We start from the raw sequence: 25,970 nt of genomic DNA, 5'->3' as shown, positions 1-25,970 counted from the left end.
CAGCTACTAATAATCGTCTGGTGTTTGGTTATCCAGCTGTTAGCTTGCGTTCCTGTTTTGCTAGCGGCTAACTGGTTAGCTCTCATAGACTCTGAACAAGATTTAACAATGAAAAAGAACCAAAAAAAATTCTTACCTATGGAAAGTTATTCCAAGTTTCCTTGTCTCCAGCGTTCGACGTAGTGTGCAATTAAATGCAGCGCAATGAGCCGACATTGTTTAAAATGCCGTAAAATGCAGAAGGGGCCAGAACGAGGGGGGTCCGTGACGTCACTTTCCTGCGCCACTTGAGAATGCATTTGCATTTGAATTATGAGACACTTTTTGCGGGGGAACACGAAAATGCAAAAGCATTTCTGAGTTTGCTTTTGCCTTTTCATTTAGTCACAGAATGAGCAGTGTTGAAGAAGAAAATGAAATTGCATTTTGGAATATTGCTTTTTCATTTCATTTTTGAGTCAAATAGTGCAGCAATGACTTTTAAATGCAAAAGCATTTCTGCTAATGCTTTTGCATTTTCGAATTTGACATTTCAAATTGAATTTTGTTACCTTTTTGCTGGTGAACGTTTTGAAAATTAAATGTCAAATGTGATTTGCTTTTGCTTTTTCATTTAGTCAGAATGAGCAGTGCTGAAGAAGAAAATGAAATTGCATTTTGGAATATTGCTTTTTCATTTTAGTTTTGAGTCAAATAGTGCAGCCATGACTTTGAAATGCAAAAGCATTTCTGCTAATGCTTTTGCATTTTCGAATTTGACATTTCAAATTGAATTTTGTTACCTTTTTGCTGGTGAATGTTTTGAAAATGAAAAAGCATTTCTGAGTTTGCTTTTGCTTTTTCATTTAGTCACAGAACGAGCAGTGTTGAAGAAGAAAATGAAATTGCATTTTGGAATATTGCTTTTTCATTTTAGTTTTGAGTCAAAAAGTGCAGCCATGACTTTGAAATGCAAAAGCATTTCTGCTAATGCTTTTGAATTTGAGTTTTGAGTAACATTCGCTTCCATATCTGCCCTCCTTTCAAATTATTGTTAAGGAACAGCGGGTAGGTGGACCTTCTCTTTAATATGGTTTAAGAAGAGATTCCACACTTTAATGAGAATTTTATTTTCTCTAATTTTAGAAAGTGCAATAGGTCCCTTATCCAGTGAGTAAAGGTAGGTGGGTGTGCATCTTTCCATTTAAGTAAGATTAGGCGCCTGGCGAGCAGGGTGACAAAAGCAATGCAGTTTGCTTCAGACTTAGACAGCATGTGGGGGTCTGGAGGAGTGCCGAAGATGGCTATGAATGGGCATGGGTCAATAGTTCTGTTTAGACATTCTGCAATTGTTTTAAAGATGAGAGACCAGAATTCATGAAGCTTAGCACAGGATCAGAACATATGGGCGTGTGTAGTGGGAGATAAATTGCAACGATTACATGAAGGATTAACATCCGGGAAATATTCAGACAGTTTCTGTTTTGTCCAATGAACACGATGCAAGATTTTACATTGTATTACACCATGCCTGGCACATACTGAAGAAGTATGAACTCTTTTCAAGATAGACTGCCATAATTTCTCTGTAATGTCTTCGCCCAAATCCAGTTCCCAATTTGTCTTGATGTGAGGGAGATGTGAGTGATGTGCTTGAGTGATCCTACTATACAGTTTAGAGATTATGCCTCTGAATGACAGAGGGCGCTCTATGAGCACATCACATGGGTTGCATGGAGGTAGGGCAGGAAACTGGCATATCGTTTTGTGTACAAAGTCACGGACTTGGAGATAAGGAAAAAGTTGCTTCTCGGGAGGTTAAATTTACTGCAGAGTTGTTCAAACGAGGAGAACTCACCATCTGAGTACAAGTCAATGAACGATTTGATACCTGTTGTCTGCCAATGTGTAAATGTGTTATCTAACAAAGAAGGTTTAAAAAAGTGAGTTGAGCGAATAAGGGATTTCAAGGAGGACAGCCATCCAAGATGACGTCGCATCTGTGTCCAGATTTTAATGCTTGACCTTACAACTTTGTTTTTGATGAATCCTGCCGATGGAGTAGCGACTGGGCCGTACACTAAAGCTGGCAGAGAGGAGGGTAGGCATGACGAGGATTCAAGAGTATACCATGATGGTGCATCTGCACCGGGGTCTTCATAAAGCCAGTGCACGATGGGACGGATGTTAGCTGCCCAGTAATATGCTAAGAAGTTTGGCGCTGCCATACCACCGAAGTGTCAGGCTGGCAGCAGCCGAGCTTGGTTAGTTTTCTCTCTCTCTCTCTCTCTCTCTCTCTCTCTCTCTCTCTCTCTCTCTCTCTCTCTCTCTCTCTCTCTCTCTCTCTCTCTCTCTCTCTCTCTCTCTCTCTCTCTCTCTCTCTCTCTCTCTCTCTCTCTCTCTCTCTCTCTCTCTCTCCAGGATCATTAAGGGAGGCTGACAGCAGCAGGTGTGGCTCATTCTAATTATCAGGTGCAGCTGGAGGAGTGCATCCAATCAAGCCCTCTTCACCACAGTATAAGCCAGACTCCTTCCATCTCCCATTGCTGGATCGTTGCACTCCTAGTTTGGATTCCGCCTGGCTAGCCAGCCTCCCTGGCAAACAACCGCTGCCTCAAGCTGTTTCGCTGAAGACTTCTTCCTACTTCTGGCACACTCACCGCACCTACCTGGAGCCGAAAGATCCTCACCTGCTAAGCCCTGAGCCCAGTCCGAGCGTCCCATTTAGCTGTCTCTAGCTAAGTTTAAATTTATAAGGCTTAATAAGGCTTCAAACTATAGTTTTTGCAATAGCGTGCCTTGTCTTTGACTTTGAGTTTCGCTCTCTAGCCTAATTGATGAATCTAGCAACTAGTAATCTTGTTCTACGTTAGCGTACTTTGTCTTGTAGTTGAGTAGTCCCAAAGCCACCTTGTGCTTCACTCTTAGTTGTCACCGAGTTTGGAATATTTGAGTTTTTGACTTCAGCCTGTAGTATTTGGATTCTGTTAATAAACCCCTTTTGAAACGTTCTTTGTCTGACGTCCATTTCCTGCACCTGAGCCTCTCTGAAAAACCCTAACACGAAGGATGTTTCTTGCTATTCGGGGAGTTTTACCATTCCAAATGAACGAGGATAAAGTGGAATCTAGTCTACAAAAGAATGATTTAGGTATAAATATTGGGATAGTCTGAAATAGATAGGTGAATTTAGGGAGAATATTCATTCGAATTGAGTTGATGCGACCTGCAGTAGAGAGTGGCAGAGGCCTCCAACGTTGAAGAGTGAGCTCTGTCTGACCTATAAGAGGGAGAAAATTAGCTGAGAAAAGATTGGAAAATTTGTCTGCATATATAAACTTATGCGTTACCTTAAATGGAAGAGATGAGAATGAGTATTGGCGGGCCGCCTCATTAATGGGAAACAACTCACTTTTCTGTAGATTTAGCTTGTAGCCTGAGAGGTCATGAAACTGGTCAAGGATATGAAAGACGTGCGGTAGGGAGTTCGCCGGATCAGAGATATGTAGCAGCAAATCATCTGCGTATAAGGAGAGTTTTTGTTCTTGTCCTTTCCTAATGATACCTGCTATTTGTGCGTTTTGATGGAGTTTAAGTGCGAGAGGTTCAATGGCGATATTAAAAAGTAAGGGTGAAAGAGGGCACCCTTGTCTTGTGCCACGGCCTACCTGGAAATACCTAGAAAAGGTATGATTGGTGTGTATCGAGGAGACTGGAGATGTGTACAGTAGCTTCATAAGTGACATAATCTTCTTGCCAAAGCCAAAGGTTTCAAGGGCACAGAACAAGTAGCTCCATTCAACCCTATCGAAAGCTTTTTCGGCGTCTAAGGAGACAACTACCTCAGGAATAGGATGGTGCGATGGGTGATATATGACATTAAACAGCCGTCTCACATTGAAAAATGAAAACCTGTTTTCATAGAAATGAGGCATAGAAATTGTGAAATGCATCGTTGATCTCCTGGGCGTCACGAGTAAGACCACTGCTAGTGTTAATTTCCGAAATTAGCTGGGAAGCAGAAGACTGTCTGAGTTGGTGTGACAAAAGTCTACTTGGTTTGTCACCATATTCATAATAGGTGTGTCTGGACTTAAAAAGCATTTCTTCTGCATTGACAGTAGAGAGGTTGTCGAATTCTGTTTTAAGGAGAAGTATTTCTTTATATAAGTCAGGAGATGGGATGTTGTATATTCATTCTCTAATGTAGAATGCGATTGGTAAGGTTAGTAAGACTGAAAGTGCGTTGTTGCTTTTCATGGGATGCATAGGATATTAGCTGACCTCTCATGTATACTTTAAAGGTCTCCCATAGTGTGCTATGATTTACTTCAGACGTTGTGTTGGTTTCAATAAAAAAATCTATTTGTTTAGATACAAATTCAGCAAAATTAACATCAGATAACAGGCGTGTATTGAATCTCCAGGGTGGGCGGGAGGTAAACTTGTTAGTAATCTTCATGTGCATTACCAGGGTAAGTGATCAGAAATGACTCTGGCATGATAACTGCAACTATGAATAAATGGTAGTAATTTGTTATCAGCCAGAAGTAATCTATACGGGAGAATGTGGACAGGAGAGAAAAAGAAATCCTTGAGTGTTGGGGTTCAGGCAGCACCACACATCTGTAATAGCATAGTCTCTGAGGAATGTATTTATCACTTTGCAGATCTAGAATTAGCAGGTTGTTTTGTTGAAGATGTGTCCAAATTTTGGAGATAACAATTCAGGTCTCCCCAATAATGAGATGATGTGAGTCAATATTAGGTAAGGAGTAAAATAACAAAGTAAAAAACTGCTCATCATCATGGTTAGGAGCGTACACACTTGCTAAAATCAGTGGGATGTTGTATAGTGTTCCTGTCACAATAATGTAGCGCCCGTTGCGGTCCGCTATTATATTTGAAGAAATAAATGGAATGGAGCAATGAATGAGAATAAACCTCGTGCTTTGCTGTTAAATAGTGAGTGGAAGGACTGAGAGACCCATTGTCTGTGAATTCTAGTGTGGCCAACTATATTCAGATGTGTTTCTTGGAGGAACACAATCTGTGCGCCCAGGCTATTGAGGTGACATAATACTTTGTAAGGCTTTGTGGGCTTACCTAGATCCCTAACATTCCAGCTAGCAAATGTCACAGACATCCCCGCTGTTCCAGAAGTCAGGTTGTGATTAACCGAAGCCATATATGCTTGAAATTATGACTACCATTGTCAACGTCGGCACCAGATGTAGAAAGCACTGCCAAGTAGCACATTAAGTCTGCATACAGAAGTCAAAGTAGAGACACAAACATAATAGAAAAAATATATAAAACTCCCTCCCTCCCGTACACCTCCCCGAACTTGGTGTAGCTATCTTCCCCTTTTAACAGGTCTGTAGACTAACCTATCACAGTCCACGTTGCTTATATAAACCAGTAAACATAAATGCAAGACAAGGTGAATGTCATGATGGACATGTATAATGTGCAATAAACAGATATGCACAGAATGAAAAGAGAGAACATAAAACTTATCAGTTTAAATTCCACTAGCCCAGCATAGTTGAGAGCAGTTGATGACAAACTTACACAGTTATCCAACTATTTAGAATGGCGGATAGAACAGGCCAGAATATAAACAAAGTGAGTCACCAGCAGACACCAGACTGTCACCTCAGTATATTTTTGGACTGTGGGAGGAAGCCGGAGTGCCCGGAGAAAACCCACGCATGCACAGGGAGAACATGCAAACTCCATGCAGAAAGATCCTAGGCCCACCCCGGGATTTGAACTGGGGATTTTCTTGCTGCAAGGCAAAAGTGCTAACCACTACCCACTGTGCAGCCCAGATAGAAGCCAGCAAAGTGATATTTAGTACATCAGTGCTTCCCAGATTATATCAAGACAAAAGCAGGTAAAACAGGGCTGACCAGGCAGCACAAGGGCGCTGTAAACTGCTGAAGGATGACTTAATTTGTGTTGGGTCTAAACTACAAAAATTCTTCAAGAACACAAAGCATATCCTGAAGTATATGTTTGATTTTAAAATAACCATATAATAAACAGACTTGCTTGAGATTGAGAGAACAGGTAAACTCATAAACTAATATACGCTGTTTTTCTTTCGCTCTGTGGATTATTTTTCCGAGTTTCAGAGCTGTGAGGTTAAAAGGAAAAAGAAAAGAATAAACCATAAATGAAAACACTGACATCTTCAAAACAAGGCTCTGTGGGCTTTTTGTGAGGAAGTAAACACATTCAACATAACGCCTCACGCTATCTGTTCTACAGGGAAAGAGTGATCTAAACAAACCAGGAAACTACACAAGATTCTTTACTCTGCAAAGTGATTTAGCTTTGTCTTGAAAATGCTGTGTGGCTGTGAATACCTGGAGGAAGAGGAGTAGGGGGACGATTAGACACCCTTATCTTTGTGGTCTTGGCCGGTTTAAAACTTGCCTCTTTAATTGCAGAAGCAGAGGGTGAAGGGGTAACAGGACATTTGGCTGGAGAGACAAAAACATCTATGTTGGCTGACGTCCACATTGCATAACATGCTGTTAACAGTAATCTGTGACTCTGTGATCTAGCATTGTGTGTGGTTACCTGAGGAGCAGGAGGATTGTCCCATCTGGGGTTTGAGGATCTGTAGAGCTTCATCACGAGGTGTTTGCTTCTCTTAAACTTCCCCTCTGGTCTCCTAAACACACTCATACAGTGTCAACATCAGCAGGGTTTTTCTACAACAGACGTAATGTACTGCATGATCCATGTTTGTGCTTTTGTTTTATGTGTAAATAAAATCATTCTGTCAGTATCTGTTGGCAGTTTGTTTTAGCCTGGGCTTTACAGCTTGCACAGTTAATTCTGTAGCTGCAGATTGCATCAGCTGCTGTGCTGCAGACAAAAAAGTTTACTGTAATGCTTCTGGAGAAACTATGATTTCTGATCTGACTCTTCAACCCGGATCAGTTTGTCTTTGTGTTTTCATGTCCTCACCTCTTTCCAAGTGGCAGCGGCTCAGGTGGTGGTGGTGGGGAGTTGTACCTTTGATGATTTCTTTAAAATAATTATGAGTATTACACATTACATTTTCTTCGTATGTTTCAAGTGCAATCTAGGAATTGAATAACCCTGGCAGGAGACACACATTCAGACAGGATCATTCATTCATGTTCAGTAAATGATGACATCCACTATTATTAAGCTGTTAAGTGCAGCTACCTTGGATATCTTGGCTGGGGACAATGTGATCTGAGCCTGAGCTGAGTATTCACCATCTCACCAGCAGGGGGCGGGGAGGAGACATCGCCACTGGAGCTAAAGGACCCACAAAGCACAGTAAGCTCTTCTCTGCTGTGTGATGATGTCTTAAATAAGGCTTTCAGTTGGAGGGACTTTCTGTTTCTATTTTGCTCACTTGCTCAGGCTTTCTCTGCCTCTCTCTTACCAAATTTCTTCGCTGGTTTGTCCTTGTTTATGGGATGTCTGGAGCCTTTTTCCCAGTGATGCTGTCCTTACCTGATTGACCCTGAAACAGTCACACAAAGAGCAGAGAGTTTGAACTGGAGATTCAGCAGACATTGTTCTCCTGGATTTCTGCCTGCAGAGGTCAGTGTAGGAGCAAAGAAAATAACACCGATTCTGTTACAGACAACAAAATGGTAAATGGTTGTATTTATATAGCGCTTTACATGATATGTCACATTTACCCATTCACACTCTGATAGCGGAAGCTGCCATGCACGGCACTAACCACAACCCATCAGGAGCAAATTAGGGGTTCGGTGTCTTGCTCAGGGACACCTCGACATAAGCACGACGGGCCGAGGATCGAAACCGGCAACCTTCCAGTTATAAGACGGCCACTCTACCCACTGAGCCAGGCCGCCCCTATTGACAAATGTGCAAGTGATCACTTGCCAATTCTGCATAGCAGAGAGCTTCAATAAACTAATACATCAGATAAATTGTTATTGCTCTGGAAGAAAGCCGCTGCTGCAATCAGCAAACATTTATTACTGAAGACTACTGAGTACTTAAAGGAAAGAAAACTAAGATTGAGACCAAAAAAGTTGCACCAGACTCATCACATCACCCCTTGGGCCTGTTCTACTCTAGTCTGAGGATTTTTGTTCCCCTTCCTAATACACTACAGTGATTAGGTGTAGAAATTAGTCTGTTTCCAATTCTGGATTTTTTGTTCAACCAGCTACTACTCATTATTCAAGCTGCATTGTTACAAACTATTTATTCTTTCCACAAAAAAAGAAAACTGCATCTCATTTTGTGTACATATTTTGTATATCGCTTGGAGCTTACAACAAAAACAACATCTTTCATAGTCTCAGCAGTGCAGAATCATTATGCAATGTGCCAGTGTGAGCTGTTACCTCACATGTCTCCGAGTTACTGACCTGTGCAGTGGGGTTAGCTACAGCTGTGCTGGCTCAGCTCTGTCACTTTTGGTGGAGTTTGATGAGGATGGTTTGGGAGGCCTGAGGCTGAGTCTGGAGACCAGCTGGAGGTTGCAGACTGCGATGGACTTGTTGACCAAGGAGGGATAGGGGCTGGCGCGGTGTCTGCTGCAGCGTACGGAGAAGGAGTGAAGTTAGCATAGGGGCTCGGCGAATGTTCGCATATGGACTTGGAGGTATGATGGAGTATGGCTAGTGGGCATATGGCTCGGAGGGTGATGGAGCAGAGGACTCATGGGAGGGCTTGTGATCGGGGACGTTGGGGACTCGTCACGGGCTGCCGACCATGGCCATGGCCTGCATGGTCATCTGCTGAGCCTGAGAAACAAGAAATCGATGCATTACACCCAAAACAAGAGAATTGGAACAGACAAACAGAATCCAAACTGAGGAGTCACCATGATGATGGCCTGCTGGTTCACAATTGCCTGCTGCTGCTGGGCCAAAGCAGCCTGCTGGCATCTGGAGGAGAAACACAGTAAACAGGAAACAGAGATGGACAATTGCGCTTGTATGCTTTTTCTTCCTCTTTCTCACATTTGTCATTCATGTTCAATACGAACCAGGTGTTGCAGGTGCCACTGCGGCAACAAGAGGCGACATCACACCTTCCCACAGGAAGGACTCTCACAGCTGCAGACACAAATGCACATAGACATCAAATTCCTGTCCAGGTTTTAAGCGTGTTTGTTTTATGCTCACTATTATCTGTGAGAAGAGTGAAGTGTAAATGTTCAGCCATGTGTGTCTGCATTGGTGACAGACCCTCCAGGTGGAAGTGGAGGCCCGGTGGACTGGCCTTGCTGTTGCCAGGCCCCACCGACTCCTCCAGCCCCTTCATCCGGCTCGACAGTCCTGCAGCTGATTCAGTGTCCTGTGAGAAGAAATAGGCAGACTTTTAAAACTGACATTTAACTACACGATGAAGGCATAAGCGAAATAAAAGAAAACAGATCAAGCAAAACTCTTACCAAAAAATCTACTTAGTTCATCACATTTTCTTTGATCAGGTGATTCTCGATTTAATAAAGCTTTTATGGCAATTTAAGAAAATTTATTTAACAAAGACTTGGCCTCTTCTTACTTAGTGTTCAGGCCTGCCCTGCAGGCTCTGGCTATGTTCCGTTCTCCATTGTGTGTGTTTTTTCCTTTTTAGGAATGTGTGTGATGTTGAGATGGCAGCAGCAGGTGTGGACAGTCTTCAGGACAATCAGCAGAAGTGGGAGCAGATGTTTCAGAGCCAATCAGTTCGCTTCTCCTGCACAATGTAACCTGACTCTACTCCTCAGTTCAATGCCGGCTTGTAAAGAAGCAACCAACTGCTACCCGTTTGCGTTCAGCTGCCTCCCAGACTCGGACTCACCAGCCACCCCTCACCCTCTGGAAAAGTCACCTGGTCCATATCCAACCATTCCCTCCGCCGTCCTCCAAAGTACCTACCTCTGCCCTCATCTACCGTCGCTGCCTGCAGACACCTGTCTGAGTCACCTTTCCCTCTTCTGAGCTTCAGCCACACGTTGAGCTCCAGTCTTCAGCTGAGCTCCAGTCCGAGTAGGCTTGTTTTAGGTTTTATTTGAAGTTCTAGTTGGTTATAATTGTTACCAGATGTCTTTGAGTGTTAAAAGCTCTTTTGCCTTGTAGAAAGTTCTTTAGCTGTTGTTGAATCCTAGAGTTGGAAACTACAATCTAGAGTTTATTCTGTAGATTACTTGGTGAGCGCTAAAGCTCTTTTGCTTATTAGTTTGTTATTTAGCTCTTGTTGAATCCTAGTGAAGATACTATAGTCTAAAGTTATCCTTGTTTCTCAGGTTAGTTCTCCTACTCAGGTTTTACCTGCTGTGGGTCAGCTGTTTGTGAGCCAGCTCTAATTTTTGGAGTTTAAATTTTAAAGTTTTAATCTTAACTCTTATTTTTAACTTTCTAAACTGTCTAGTTCCTTTCTTGCATATGCATCCTAATCTAGCAAATTCTCATTTAACTTATTTTATTTGATTGCTCTGCCTTGCCTCCTTATGTCTTGATTGTCTCTGCTTGTTTTGAATGTCAAGCACCTTGTGAATACTATTTTTAAGGATGCTATATAAATAAAGTCATTATATTCTTAGGTTTTTTAAGTTTGCTTTCTAAAGATGAAGTATTGCATCACCACTATCACAAAATTTCAACCAGGAGTTGCGACAGGCAGCAAATATTTGGTCCTAAAAGGAGTTCTATATATTTGATTCATGTATTCTTGCTCTGTGGCATCTCACAAGGAGATGTGACTTTCAGGGCATCCAATCAGAGGAATGTGCAGCCGTTCCATCAGAAATCAGCTGCTGACCCGTAAATCCTCAGGAGAGTGGTGTTTGTAGGCCATGTCTCAATTAAATAGTAAAGCCCTTCATTGCCAAAGTGGGCAGTCCGCCTGTAAGGCAGATCCCCACGTTGCCCAGGTGGGAAAATCCACCGTGGCGATCTGGTGGCTGTGACAGTTACGGTAACTGGGTAACGTAATAGGTGCTGGGGATGGGAGAGGTCTGTAGGAAACAACATCTGATAACATTGCTAATTCCTGTCAGCCACACCGATAGCAGAGCTAACATTTACCCACGTCGCCATCACAGCTGAGGACTGATAGATCCAACATAGCCGCTGTTCACCACATCAATGCCCCAGCTAAAACATGCCAGGGAGTTAACTCAATCATTCAGATAGCCAACACAGTTTTTTTTTTTTTTTTTTTTTTTTTTTATCACAGGAGAAGTGTAATATATGCGGTGGAGGCAATACCGTAGAGTAAATGTATGTGAGAATTAGTAGGTGTTGAAGGAAGCTGACAGTAAACACTACATCTGCTGCCGGGTACATATTTATACAATCTGTGCTTAAATGTGCAGCTAGCAAGCCAGGATAGGTCTGTTACTACTGAAACTACTGCATACCCTGTCACACTGTGCATTGTGTCCAAAAATCTGACATCATAGCTGCAGACTCTGACAAATATTCTGTGAGGCTTTCCCTTCAGCACTGAAGGAGACTTCTCTTTTCTTTAATCTCAGAGTTTTACTTACAGAAAAGATTGATTTCCATTTGAGGCATTAGACTAGATATAAGGTTGTATAACTGGCTGCATATGATGTATGTTAGTGGCAAAACCATGCAATCTATCAACGTATAATTGAAATTGCTATTTAGCATTCATGCCTCCACGTTAACTCTTTAAAAAATACAGGGCCCTACAGAGTTTTACAGTAACTGACATTAAGTGGTTTGATGGAGGAGTGTTGGTTAATGTGGCCAAGTAAGTCACAGTGGTGGAATTATTGTAACTTACCCATTTCTGTCAGGACAGTACAGGGTCAAACAGGCTGTCAAGATAGTGATCCATCCCTCTCTGAGGCTCCAAATCTGAGGGAAAGGAGAGGTGGGGACATGAAGTGAGGACTTCTACGGTCTACTCTGATCAGAATCAGCGTTAATAACTTACCTTGACCGAATCCATCAGACCCAGGTATGGCGGAAGATATGACATCATCGCTCATATCAAACCTACCTCCCAGCAGGCTTCTGTCAAACAAAAAACAGACTCTTCAGTAGCGCCAAAAACCAAGCAGGGGTGGAAGACATACTCAAAGGATTTAACATAACCAGCAAATAACTGATTTTTGGCCACTTTGAAAGCTGTAGAAACAAGATATGAACATAATATTAATATGTACTGAACCTGAAAACATCCAACACATTACCACTGAGTTGGTGTCGTGTTTGTGACAATCAATGCGAGCCCAATATTTGCTGTCTTTTAGCAGTGATTTTGATCGTTTTATCTGCTAAATGCTCCTTTGTGCTCAGCGACTAGTTCTTAACTATGTCTGAATGATGTTAAGCAGGTAGCGTACAGTGGAATTTTACAGTTTTTCAATTGATTTTGGTTTTTTTTTTCTGAAAATAGCTGCCTTCTGCCACTGAAAACAATCCTGTAGGAGCAATGAAAGTAGACAAAAAGACAAAGAATAAAGAAAGAGTTTAGTAATATCCTCTGTCACATGTAAAATAACAGCTGTAGCTCATGTCATACATCATGTATAATATAATTTCACAAGAGCTACAAAGGTTTAACTACTTTATTTACAGCCAGGTAGCTTCATCCAGTGGTTCCCAAGCTGAGATTCATGGTCCCTTCAAGTGGTCTCAAGCAAAACTTGAGCGGTTGTGGGATAATTAATAGGAGAGTAAACAAGGAACTCTAAATAGTGCTCCACAAATCTGTGTTCATTGTTTGGATGTTTCTTCTGATCTTTGCTTTTGTGAAGTATTTAATTGTATTCCCTCTTGAAAAGCTCTTTTAAATGGAATGTCTGAGAAGCTTAGAGGGGACATTACCATTTAGCAGAACTGCTAACAACAAATATCTGAATCCATGGGATTCGTCAATAGTTTGGATTCGTCAAAATGCAAGGATTCCTGGCAAGGGGCTCAAGTAGCCGCTGCATTTTCATAAGAGCTTCTGCACTAGTGAAGTAAAAGATCGATTATTTTTGACAGAGATGTAGTGGGTAGAAGCAATAAGTAACAGAAAACGATATGAGTACTTTAAAATGATATTTATTATTACGGTTTGAGTGAAAGTACTGAAACCGAGACGGACTCATCCATCTAATTGTCATGAAACAGAGTAGAACCGGCACAGGGCCTCTCTTCTGCCGGGAGTGTAACGGCACGAGGCCTCTCCTCAGCAAGGAGTGAGGCGGCACGGGGCCTCTCCTCAGGCGAGAGTGAGACAGCATCGACCTGCTCGGAGATAGTGGCGGCGTCGACCTGCTCGGAAGATGAGGCAGCACAAGGCCCCTCTAACACTGCAGGCGAGGAGGCACAGGGCCCCTCCAGCACCGCAGAGGAGGCGACACTGGGCTCCTTCAGGGCAGACGTAGGGGAGCTACGGCGTCTTCCGGGCAGGTGGTTCAGCGGCTCGTGGGGAAACAGGGCCCGATTGGCTGCCAAGGGAGCCGTCGGAGAATGGAGCGGTGAGCCCTTCTAAGGTTGCCCCAGGAGTCTCGAGCCACTCGAGAAACCCCATGAATGATTCTCGGGCTCCAGGATCTCGAGAGAGATCCCGGGACCTGTCACAGCCAGTCCAGGCTAAGGAGCTTCAGGCCTCCGGAGGCAGCGTGGAAAATCTCATAGGCTGCGGAGGGCGCCTCAGACCCCATCACCCCGAGACACTCCGCCATTCTCTCCACTATTGCAGAGGCGCCCGCGAGTGTCTCTGTGGGCGAGGAGGGAAATTTGAAAAAAATTCCAGAGCCAGCTGGGTTCTGGGTTGGCTTCTTTGCAGGTAGTGCTGTGGCTGGTAGGGAAACAGGTTCTGATTGAATGCTGGTTGATATGCTAGCGCCCAAAGGGTTGGCCAGCCCGGAGACAGGCGGACTGGAGGGTTCGGAGCTGGGATGGCGAAATATGTAACTCGGAACGGTCAAGTAGGGTAAGGGAGTCTCCAAGAACTCCTTAATCTCTACCGGTAGATGGCACATCAACCAGGAACGCTGGGCTGCTACTCTGCGACCCAAGGTGACCGTAATATTCTCTCTCTCCTTCCTCCATTTCTGCCATAAGTCTGTAATTATCTTAAAATAAGTATGGTTCTCCACACTGGAGGAAAAAACCTCCAGGGGAGAGCTCAGGGTACTGGGCGAGGTGCCTGCTGGGTTCTGAGGTGGCTGCATCATTCAGTCATGAAACAGAGTAGAACCCAAGCAGCATGCACAGACGGAAGGGTGAATTAATAATGATTTAATTAAAGAAAACAGATAAACAAAGACTCATCTTAAACAAAGCGGAGGGGAGAGAGCAGGAGGGAGAACTAAACCGAATTAAACCAACTAAGGGAGGACCAGACGGTCAAGGTAAAACTATAAAATAAAACAGAACTGAACTAAACAAAGGATGGACCCGAAGGCCGAGATTAAACCAAACATAAAACTAACTAGAGTGAGGGGAAGGTGGCTTACTGATTGTCCGGGTTATGTAGGACGGGAAAAGGCTGAGTTGACCAAGCCGGCGGGGAATGTGGTGATGGCCGGGAGCTGGCAAGGTTCTCCTGGAGGGGCAACGGGGTCCGAGGATCGGGACATCGCGAAGATAGTCCAGGGGGGGAAAACAGAGTCCAAGGGGTAATACACAGAAGATGGAGAAAACGGCGTGTTGCATATGGCAGGGTGCGTCTTGTGGCGGGGAGGAAAAGTCAATGATGCAGCATCGGAGTGAGGGAGAGCATCAGGCTTTATGCAGCGCTGATTGTAATCTCAGCCGGCTGTGCTTCTCCGCACAGCCGGGTGTCATCAGACTGATGAGCCGGTTCGCTGCAGCAAGAGGGGCGTGACACTAATGGCTGAATGGGTTCATGAAATCTGTGTGTGTGTGTGTGTGTGTGTGGTGTGTGTGTGTGTGTGTGTGTGTGTGTGTGTGTGTGTGTGTGTGTGTGTGTGTGTGTGTGTGTGGGCGTGTTTCTGCTAACTCGGTGGGGACTTTGACATGACTACACACAACCCGGTGGAGACTTGTGTCACGGTGGGGACCAAAAATGAGGTCCCCACGAGGGGAAACAGTGTTTTCTTGGCCATGTGTTGTTACTGAAAAAGTAAAAGTGCAAAAACGTTTCTTTAGGGTTAGGCATTGTTTTGGTCTGGGTTAAGGTTAGGGTTAGGGTAAGGGTTAGGGGTTAGATATGAATGGGAGTCAATGGTAAGTCCCCATGAAGATAGGAGCCCAAACTTGTGTGTGTGTGTGTGTGTGTGTGTGTGTGTGTGTGTGTGTGTGTGTGTGTGTGTGTGTATGCCTCACATGCTGGCATTAGGTCGCACTTTAGTTGGCTCCTGTGCAGAGATGATAAAGTAGCTGCTGTGTTTGGGGAAGTCAGCAGGAAGTTCTAGGTCCGACATCAAGTCCAGAACATAGTCTGACCCCTCGAGTTCCGCCCACTGAGCCGGCTCCTTCAGCAGCACCGACCAGCCTCGACGCCCTTCCACCACACCCCTGCACACATATGCACAACACAGCACAAGAACATTTTCAAACGTGTTGACATGTGTTGACACAGATATAGACCGATCGGGCAAAACATTATTGGGTTGGTCCCTTTTTGCTACCTAAACAACCCTGACCTATTAAGTCATGGACTCCACTAGACCCCTGAAGGTGTGCTGTGGTATCTGGCACCAAGATGTTAGCAGCAGATCCTTTAAATCCTGGAAGGTGCGAGATGTGGCCTCAATGGATCGGACTTGTTTGTCTAGCACATCCCACAGATGCTCCATTGGATTGAGATCTGGGGAATTTGGAGACCAAGTCAACACCTCAAACTGATTGTTGTGCTCCTCAAACCATTACTGAATCATTTTTGTTTTGTGGTAAAATTATCCTGCTGAGAGAGACACAACCATCAGGGAATAGTATTTCCACAAAATTTTGTACATGGTCTAAAACAATGATTAGGAAGGTGGTACATGTGAAAGTAACAACCACATGGATAGTAGAACCCAAGGTTTCCCAGCAGAACATTGCCCAAAGCATCACACTGCCTCTGCCGGCTTGGCTTTTCCCATAGTGCATCATGGTGCCATGTGTTCCAAGGCCATCCACAGGATGTCAAAGAAAACATGATTCATCAGACTAGGCCACCTTCTTCCATTGCTCCGTAGTCCAATTCTGATGTTCACATGTCCACTGTTGGTCTTTTGGTGGTGAGGTCAGCATGGACACCTTGACTGGTCTGCAGCTATGCGGCCCCATACACAACAAACTGTGATGCACTGTGTATTCTGACACCTTTCTATCAGAATCAGCATTAACTTCTTCAGCAGTTTGAGCAACAGTAGTTCATCTGTTGGATTGGACCACACAGGCCAGCCTTCCTCCCCACGTGCATCAATGAGCCTTGGCCCATGACCCTGTTGCTGGTTCCCCACTGTTCATTCCTTGGACCACTTTTGATAGATACTGATCACCGCAGACCAGGACACCCCACAAGAGCTTCTGTTTTGGAGATGTTCTGACCCAGTCATCTAGCCATCACACTTTGGCTTTTGTGAAACTGGATCAAGTCCTTACGCTTGCCCAATTTCCTGCTTCTAACATCAACTTTGAGGACAAACTGTTCACTTGCTTCCTAATATATCCAACACAGCAATAGGGGCCATGATGAAGAGATAATCTGTGTTTTTCACTTCACCTGTCAGTGGTCACAATGGTATGCCCGTTTGTTGTCTAAAACTTAACACTTCTGTCATACCATCTCCTTGCAATCCATACATTCAGTAATAATGATACCTGTGTTGTAAGATGTCTTTAGCCATCTCTTCTCCCGTCGTCCATGAGTGTAGAGGACACAGGAACGACACACCTGAAGGAGGAAGCAATATGTCAGTACAAAAACAACTCAACAATAACTATGGTTGTAAAGCGGTTTGTTTTTAACATTACAACAATACTACATTAACAGCCATTTCAGTTAGATTATGACATGATTCTCTACTCCGTCATGTAAACAAAGTGGGTGGCAGTCTACCTGGTTGGTCTATGAGGATTTTCACAGCACCACAAACAAACACAAACACAGCTAGTGAACCAGAGTGAGTATCAGGTGTTGTCTAATCCTGAGTGGACTTACATAAAGGCCACAGGACAGATTAGCTGGATGAGAGAGGACAGATAAGTCTTTGGTGCTGAATAGTGCCCACATTAACTGGGCTTAGGCGAAGAAAAATAAAGGGAGAGGTGAGGTTGGGTCAGCAAGAAGGAGTCGAAGTCAAGATTTAAATGAGGTACTTCAATGTACTTACAGACTGAGAGAACTCAGTCTGAAGTACAGTCAGGCCCATAAATATTTGGCCACAATATTCAGCATTCGGGCTCTGTACACCACCACCACAATGGATTTGAAATGAAACAATCAAGATGTGCTTTAAGTGCAGACTTTCAGCTTTAATTTGAGGGTATTTACATCCAGACTTTCACATACCTCCTGCCAGGCAGGAGGCCTGGAGGAAGACCAAAGAGGAAATTTATAGATGTACTGAAAGAGGACATTAGCTGGTGTGAGAGAAGAGGATGCAGAGGATAGTATTAGATGGAAGCAGATGATTTGCTGTGGGGATCCCTGAAAAGAAAAACCCAAAGGAAAACAAGAAGATAAAAGGTCTAGAGTTCATTTCAAGTGTGGTATCTGGAATCTGGTGAGGCCAATTCTCAGTATGAAGTCTAAAAAGCTGTCACTATAAGTGAAGCAAGACATTATAGGCTGAAAAATCCAAACAAACCCATCAGAAAGACAGAAAAACAGGAGGTGTGGCCAAATCAACTGTTTGGTACATTTTTAAAAGAAAAGAACGACCTGGCGAACACAGCAAAGCTAAAAAACAAAAAACAAACAAACAAAAAAAAAACCCTGGAAAACCAGGAAAACAAATACGGGGGTTAGAAGCAGAATGGTCTAACCCACAAAATTCAAACTGAGTTTTATATAATTTCTGCAATATTTTGTGGTCTAGATTGGTGTCTAACCCACAACACAAATATACAGCCTGTTTAAAGTTATTATGCAAGTATGTCATAAGAGAATATCGAAGGAAATATTAATGTTCATTCGCTCAAATTTGGAAGTTTGATTTATATTGAAGAACTAAAACTGTAAAAAGCCCAGTGATATTTATACGCAAAAATTAAAGGTATTTTAGAATAATTTAAGGAAAATGCTATATAAGAAGTGTTTAAAGTTATTATGCAGATCAGAGTTTTCATATTTATCGGGCGAAGATGAAACCAAAACTACTGAAAACGAACCAAAATATATTTATTAACCAACAAATAACCATAAATATTCAGCAACAAGTCCCATTTACTGGTACACAATGTTCAGGAGATCACTTGCTGACATATCCACCTTTCTTCTGGATCACAGCTATCAGACGCCTGTCAACCGAACTGGTCAGTTCTTTGATGGTCTCTTTGCTTACTCCATCTGTGGCAGCTTTCACCGTGCGCTAGAGTTCATCCTTGGAGGTGTACTGATTTCCGTTTGCGGACACAGACTGTTTGATGATGGACCACATATTCTCGATGGGGTGTGCTGTTCATCTTTGATGCCGTGTTTCTTGAGCCAGTCTTTGGTATATGCAGAAGCATGTGATGGAGCGTTGTCGTGCATGAACATCAGTGATTTCCGGATCCTCACTGGTTGCTTCTTCCACCAAGTGAAGAAGTTTTTTTCCAGAAACTTGCAGTACCCCTCTGAGTTGATCTTTACGCCATCTTCTACTCGGGCAAGACACACCAGACTGTCCCCAACAATGGCGCCCCAGAACATGACACCTCCGCCTCCCTGTTGACGACGGAGACGTGTTGGTGCTGCATGCTGTGAGCTGACCCAGCCTCGCGCCCATCCGTCTGGACCATCAAGTGTCACCCGGCACTCGTCTGTGAAGATCACCTTCGAAAAGTCTGTTTTCATATACTTCGTGGCCCATTCCATCCGTTGAGACTTGTGTTTGTTGTTCAGAGGTGGCTTTCTCGTGGCTGACTTCATGTTTGATGCTGATTGAAGGGCCTTGCACCTTGTTGCGCGACTCATATTGGGTAAGTCACAAGCCTCGAAGATGGCTCTGCTTGAAGCCAGGGGTGTCTTGACCACTTGTCGATGAATCTGTCGCAACTGGCGGTTAGTGAGCTTCGCGAACTTCTTCTGAACCCGCTTCTTTCGACCCTGCTGACTTGCAGCTACAAACTTCTTGATAGTCTGGGGATCTCGGTGGAGTAGGTGCGAAATCTGGACTAATGTCTTCCCTTCCGACAACTCCCTGGTTATTCTGTCCTTTTCGTCTTTCGTCAAGTCTTTCTTCTTCCCCATATTGCGTCTAAGAAGTGACTGCATAATAACTTTAAACACTGGCTTTATATAGCTTGTCATAAAAGTAGTAATACTGCTCGGAGTATTGGATAAAATTACTCAATAATCGAATCATATACTGACTCTAATCATACAATGCTACAATCAAACTTGCTTTTAATTCCTTCCATCAGAACCTAATGAACTACTCAAATGTCATACTTGCATAATAACTTTAAATAGGCTGTAGTGTTACAGTGGCGCTCTGAATGTTAGACCATTCTTGAAAACACAAAACTCTGAACCCATTTTTCTCAGAAACTACAGAAAGTGGGTCAAACCACTCTGCTTCCAAACCCTTCAAATGTGGTGGACGACAGAAGAATCCTTTCCCTGGTCAAGAAAAACCGGTCAGGTCCAAACATTTATGGAGATGACTTCATATCCTGAGATAAATGTGATGCAAAATAGATGGAGTAAAAATGCTTTCAAGTGCAACATGCTTCTTAATACAGCAATTTTGCTTAATTTGCTTTTCTTAGCAAGTTGCCATATCTTCAGATGACATGTTGTGCATGCAGTTATGATGATGGCGAATTGAAATGAATTCAAAGCAATTTAAGGTGCTAACTACAAATGCAGTTGCTGGCCTTGTGTATTGCTCAATTTAATAGCAGATTCTAAAGAAAGAGGTAATTTTGTTCTCTCACTGCACTCAAAATTTATCAGGCCTGTACTGGAATTTACAATCTGTTAAATTCACGTCCGTGACCATTGTGCCTCGTGTGCTTTTGTTTGTTTACTCACCATCAAAACAGTGTATGTGCAGAACAGTATGAGCTCGCTTGCGATTGGCCGTCCACTCCAGCAGACAGGGTGGGTAGGTCCGCGCATACTCTGGCCTGACGCTGAGCTGCTGCAGAGCCTGAAGCAGACGGTGCTGACATACACAGCGGTAGCCCTCTGGGCCGTAGTCAGACACAAACCTAAAGCGACAACAACAAGCATGAACAGACACACGCACAAGTTTGCACAACTACTGCAAATTTTTCAAAGGAGCACAGAGGGGTGCAGTACGAAGCAAGATTAGTGTTTTAGCAGGTATGTTAAGCCGAAAGTCTGAATCTTCAGTATCAAGAAGGTGTCTCTCTTTTTACCTGCTAGATCTCCGGGGTAACTGATGCTGGGGAGGCCAAACATTTATAAACGACTTCAAGTTTCTGTTCACAATGTCTTTCTTAAAAACCGGTATGAATTCTGTGGATTTTGGGATGTATTTACTGCATGATCAGACTTTACTTTCATTGATATGCACCATTTTCCTCAATGTACCTTTAGGTATACATTGATGTTACCATACAATTGTTGAATAAATGTCCATATCTCTGTAAGTGTCACAGAAGTAACTAGAAAGAAACAGCTGAGTAAAAGAAACAAGTATACAGATACAAATACCTGATAATGATAATGAAAAATATATTCTGATGAGCGAATGCTTACATATAAATCATGTTTAATTTGTTGCAAAATATGTCAGTGAAAGATTTTTTTTTCTACAAATTTGGTCTTGCTTCCAAACGTTTGGCCTGCAGTGTAGATCTCCATGGTAACGGTAGTATAGATCTCCATGGTAACTGATGCTGTGGAGCTTACCTGCTCCAGGTTTTGTTCAGAGTTTCAGATTGAAATTGGCTGTAAGAAGCATCTCAATTCAACCAAATAATTTATGAGCGATACAGATTTTCAGCTGAGGGAAAATGTTTTATCTGTAAACATGCTGATCTGTACAATACTAAAACCACTATATGAAACTGTGTAGCTACACTATCACGCACTGTGTGCATCGTGTTGCTACTCCAACGTGATGCAGAAATCATATAAATATGTTTTTATGTTTGGTCCGTTTACTCTGCTGGTTCTGCAGCTGATAGAACACTGGTGAAGTTTAAAGTTTAATAACTATATTGCACAGCTTTCATTGAGCAATAAACAGCTGCATTGATCAGTAAAATAAATAAATTAACAAACATTTAACAGTTTTCTTCCAGCATTCCTGTCACATCATTTCCAGTTGCAGCTTTTTACCATCATACATTTTTATATTCCTAATTGTTCTCCATTAAAGCAACCTGTCGACTGAAGCAGCTGCACACAATCAGTTAATTTACTGCAGAAAAGTCACATGAAGCCTTTAACTCCTCCTTTATTGTGAACAGAGTATGAAGCAGAAAGTCTGAGTTAACAAAGAAAGTTGATAACCCCCTTCAGATACCGGCTAACTCTGACTGAGGATTTGTCAAGCCAATTCACACAAAGAAAGCCTGAATATGTTGAAGTGACTTCATAGAACAGGTGTCAGGTATGCAGCAAAAGAAATTCACAAACTGAAGATACTTAAAATGTTCTTTCAGTACACAGTACTGTTCACATTTAATTGTCACATTTAAGTGTGTTTTACTTCAGCAGGTATTTAGCCATCCTCTGTGAGGGCAGGAAGGCAGAAAGGCAGGAGGAGAGGAGCAGCCAACCACGCTCTGAATTCAGGATGTTAGGATTCCTCCACACCTAGTGATGAAACAGACAACACTGAAATAAAAAATGTTTAACTAATAAGCCACACTAGTTAAAAATATAGCTGTCATTTACCTGGTTGGCTACCTGAGCCAGGATCTCATCTCTGAGGCTGGGATTAGCGAGTCCCCTCTGGATGATGTAGTTCCCAAACAAGTTCTCTTGAGCCCCATTCAGGTTTGGATCACCCATGAACCGGAGAATCTACCAAAAATAGCAATTTATTTATAGCACACACTGTGGCTTTATAAATTATTTCCTCCAAATGTACAAGCTTGGCCAAAAAAAATATCACTACTGGAGTTCTGAAGAGATTAGATGATGGTAAAATCACAAACTTTCATTCAGACCGTTTGACTTTCCCTGCCATATATACAGTTTGGTTCATAAATATTTGGACACTGACACAATTTCAGCATTTCCACTCTGTACAATTCCAATGGAGCTGGTTCTCTGACATTTATTAGGGACCGAGCCAGCGAAGCGGCCAGCGGAGCTGGCGAGTCCCTATTGTATTTGCTCCGTTTCTTATTATTATTAGGGACCGAGCCAGCGAAGTGGCCAGTGGAGCTGGCCAGCGGAGCTGGAGAGTCCCTATTGTATTTGCTCCGTTTCTTATTAGGGACTGAGACAGTGAAGCTGGCTGGCCAGCGGAGCTGGCGAGTCCCTATTGTATTTGCTCCGTTTCTTATATTATTATTATTCTACGCCGCACGTTAAGCTTAATTTGACCCCCTAAACGTGCATAACTTTTTATGAAATTTGGCATGCACGTCGGGTCACGCGAAAATTTCAATATTCTGAAAACAAATTCTGGAACAACTCTATAGCGCCACCTAGGGACACGAAAATTGCAAAAATCACATATAACCTCAGCTCTTTGCGCAGGAATGTCGTACAGACATGGAACCACCACTCGCGTTCATCCGCTCGAGCTCTACGAAAGTCCGACTGATTTGAGCTATCTTCAATCTCGGGGGCGCTATAACCCAAAATATGAAAACCCTTGAAAGATGATCTCCTCCGAGATCGTACAGTATTCCGGCATCGTATTTGGACAGATTATAGTGAATATCCCACCAAGCAAAAGTTATCAAAAGAAACACAGTAACTGCTCTAGTTTTTTTTTTTATAAGCTGTCAAAGTTTGTCTTCACCTGAAACCATGTTTTCCTTAATTTGACCCCATAAACGTGCATAACCCTTTATGAAATTTGGCACGCAGGTGCAGTCACCTGAAAATTTCAATATTCTGAAAAAAAAATCTGGAAAAAATTTATAGCGCCACCAAGGAAAACAAAAAACTGCATAAATCACAAATGGCCTCAGCTCTTGGCACAGGAATGTCGTAGAGACACGCAACCACCACTCTCGCTTTTGTCCGCTCGAGCTCTACGAAAACCTGTCCAACTGATTTGAGCTATCTTCAATCTAGGGGGCGTTATAACCCCAAATATTAAAACCCTTTAAATATTATCTTCTCCGAAACCGTAGAATATTTCGGCTCAATAGTTGCACACATTATAGTGAATATCCATCCAAGCAAAAGTTATCAAAAGAAACACAGTAACTGCTCTAGTTTTTTTAAATAAGCTGTCGAAGTTTGTCATCACCTGAAACCATGTTTCGCTTCAATTTCAACCCCTAAACGTTCATGGACTTTGCTGAAATTTGTTACGCAGGTGTAGTCTCCTGAAAATTTCAATATTCTGAAAACAAATTGTGGAAAAACTCTATAGCGCTACCAAGGGATACGAAAATTGCAACAATCACGTATGACCTCAACTCTTCGCGCAGGAATGTCGTAGAGACATGCAACCACCACTCACGCGTTCGTCTGCTCGAGCTCTACGAAAATCTGTCTGACCGATTTGAGCTATCTTCAATCTAGGGGGCGCTATAACCCCAAATATGAAAACCCTTTAAAGACTATCTCCTCCAAAACCGTACAATGTTCAGGCTTCATATTTGGACAGATTATAGTGAATATCCCACCAAGCAAAAGTTATCAAAAGAAACACAGTAATTGCTCTAGTTGTTTTTTTATAAGCTGTCAAAGTTTGTCTTCACCTGAAACCATGTTTCGCTTCAGTTTCACCCCCTAAACGTGCATGTATTTTGCTGAAATTTGGTACGCAAGTCCGGTCTGCTGAAAATTTCAATATTCTGAAAAAAAATCTGGAAAAACTTTATAGCGCCACCTAGGGACACAAATACTGCAAAATCACAAATGGCCTCAGCTCTTCGCACAGGAATGTTGTACAGACATGCAACCACCACTCACGCATTCATCTGTCCGAGCTCTATGAAAACCTGTCAACGGATTTGAGCTATCTTCAACCTAGGGGGAGCAAAACACCAAAATATGCAAAACCTTTGAACATTATCTCCTCCGAAACCATACAATATTTCGGCAGAGGAACTCCTGTCGCTTTCATCTTCGGTCCCGGGCGGCACTTGCTTGCCGACCGCGCGGGGGATGGTGCGAGGTCCCGCCCAATGCTGCTTGCAGCTTTAATTAATGATGCAACAGCTGAAAAAAGCAGCAGGATGAATTCTGAAAATGGACAATGACCCAAACCATACTGAGAAAGCAACCAAAGATTTTAAGTTTTTAATTTTTGTGTCTTTTTGTGTTATTCTAGCATCCCTTTGTGTCATTTTTGTGTCTCTTTGTGTTGTTTTTATTTAAGCATTGTGTTTCCATTTTTGTGTCTTTTTGTGCCATTTTTTTGTTATTGTAGCATCCTTCTGTGTCTTTTTTTGCATCTTTTTGTAATTTAGTGGTAATTTAGCATAATTTTTCTGTGCTTTTTAAAATGTTGTCATTCTTAATTTACCATCTTTGTGTGTTTGTGTCATTTTTGTATTATTTCAGCATCATTTTGTGTAATTTTTGTGCTTTTTGTGTTTTTTGTTTTTTAGCATCCTTATGTAATTTTTGTTATTTCAGCCTCAATTTGTGCTATTTTTGTTTCTTCTTTTACCATTTTTGGGCTATTTCAGCATACTTCTGTGCCATTTTTGTGTCTTTTTGTGTTGCTTAAGCATTGGTTTATATCTTTTTCGTGTTATTTAAGTATTGTTTGTCATTTTTGTGTCTTTTTGTGCAATTTGTGCGTTGTTTTGACATCTGTCTGTCATTTTTGTGTCTTTCTGTGTCATTCTTGTTATTTAAGCATCATTTTTGTCATTTTAACCCTAACCCAAAACAAACAACAAAGTGGAATGTTCTGCATTTCACTTGCTGAAGACAGAACCAAAAGGAAAATGTACCACGAACAAACAGAAAGTGAAGACGGCAGTGGTAGAGGCCTGGCAGAGCATCACCAGGGACCAAACCCCGTGTCTGGTGATGTCTATGGGCTCCAGACTTCAGGCTTCATTGACAGTTTGATTTATGATTATGCTAGTTTGTCCAATTACTTTTGGTCCCTTAATAAGGTGAAAGGTACACCTAAAATGTGTTGTAATTCCTCCAGCATTGACATGATTTGGAAGTAAATATCTTCAAATTAAAGCTGAAAGTCTGCACTTAAAGCATATCTTGATTGTTTCATTTCAAATCCATTGTGGTTTTGGACACAGCTAATATGCTGAAAACTGTCAGTGGTCAAAAATGTATGGACCTGACTGTAAATGCAACATGTACCAGAATGAAAATGTTGAGGGCTCCATGTTTTAGCTCCTCCTCCAGTCGAATTAAGGAATTCTCCAGTGGCGTGGTCAGCATCCCGAACAACGGCTCCTAAAACACACACAAAGACAGAGTGCTGAGAAATGATTTCACACAGTGTTTGTTTACTGTGCTAACATAGATTAGTCCTGTGAAGATCACTTTATGTTCTATTCACATGTTCACACAATGTCTCATTCAGATACTGCGTTTTCTTTGTGTACTTTGTGTACATTATAGGGACCAAAGTGTTTTCTGTCATGTTATCAAGACTAAAGTTTGTTTTCTGTCTCATTATCGAGACTTAAGTCTGTTTTCTCAGTCACATTATGGAGACTTATGTCTGTTTTCTCAGTCACATTATGGGGACTTAAAGTCGGTTCTCTCTTCTCTCAGACACATCATGGGGACTTATGTCTGTT

The 25,970-nt window shown here is 42.5% G+C and overlaps 1 protein-coding gene and 1 long non-coding RNA gene across 2 annotated transcripts in view; both read right to left on the bottom strand.

The window, feature by feature from the left end:
* The window catches only part of LOC110970391 (unconventional myosin-XV-like), a 191,809-nt gene that overhangs the window by 92,202 nt on the left and 73,637 nt on the right, over positions 1-25,970 (bottom strand). The window contains exons 21-34 of the mRNA XM_051945996.1: positions 25,525-25,620; positions 21,949-22,077; positions 21,761-21,867; positions 20,110-20,288; positions 16,749-16,821; positions 15,264-15,455; positions 11,911-11,990; positions 11,779-11,831; positions 9,207-9,315; positions 9,050-9,074; positions 8,840-8,903; positions 8,716-8,759; positions 7,250-7,284; positions 6,354-6,497 (exon numbers count right to left, since the gene is read on the bottom strand). Of these exons, the coding sequence (XP_051801956.1) occupies positions 6,354-6,497; positions 7,250-7,284; positions 8,716-8,759; positions 8,840-8,903; positions 9,050-9,074; positions 9,207-9,315; positions 11,779-11,831; positions 11,911-11,990; positions 15,264-15,455; positions 16,749-16,821; positions 20,110-20,288; positions 21,761-21,867; positions 21,949-22,077; positions 25,525-25,620 (1,330 nt within the window). The remainder of the gene's footprint in view (positions 1-6,353; positions 6,498-7,249; positions 7,285-8,715; positions 8,760-8,839; positions 8,904-9,049; positions 9,075-9,206; positions 9,316-11,778; positions 11,832-11,910; positions 11,991-15,263; positions 15,456-16,748; positions 16,822-20,109; positions 20,289-21,760; positions 21,868-21,948; positions 22,078-25,524; positions 25,621-25,970) is intronic.
* LOC127533182 (uncharacterized) lies at positions 6,585-8,451 on the bottom strand. The gene is made up of 5 exons (XR_007940955.1): positions 8,382-8,451; positions 7,415-7,495; positions 7,189-7,284; positions 6,964-7,098; positions 6,585-6,664 (listed from the first exon to the last, which is right to left on the bottom strand). It is a non-coding gene; the product is annotated as an uncharacterized LOC127533182 (long non-coding RNA).

The sequence above is a fragment of the Acanthochromis polyacanthus genome, chromosome 3 (genome assembly GCF_021347895.1).
Source record: "Acanthochromis polyacanthus isolate Apoly-LR-REF ecotype Palm Island chromosome 3, KAUST_Apoly_ChrSc, whole genome shotgun sequence".
NCBI classification, from domain to species: Eukaryota; Metazoa; Chordata; class Actinopteri; family Pomacentridae; genus Acanthochromis; species Acanthochromis polyacanthus.
Note: the sequence above shows the minus strand (reverse complement) of the source record. Positions and strands in the feature narration are given on the sequence as shown.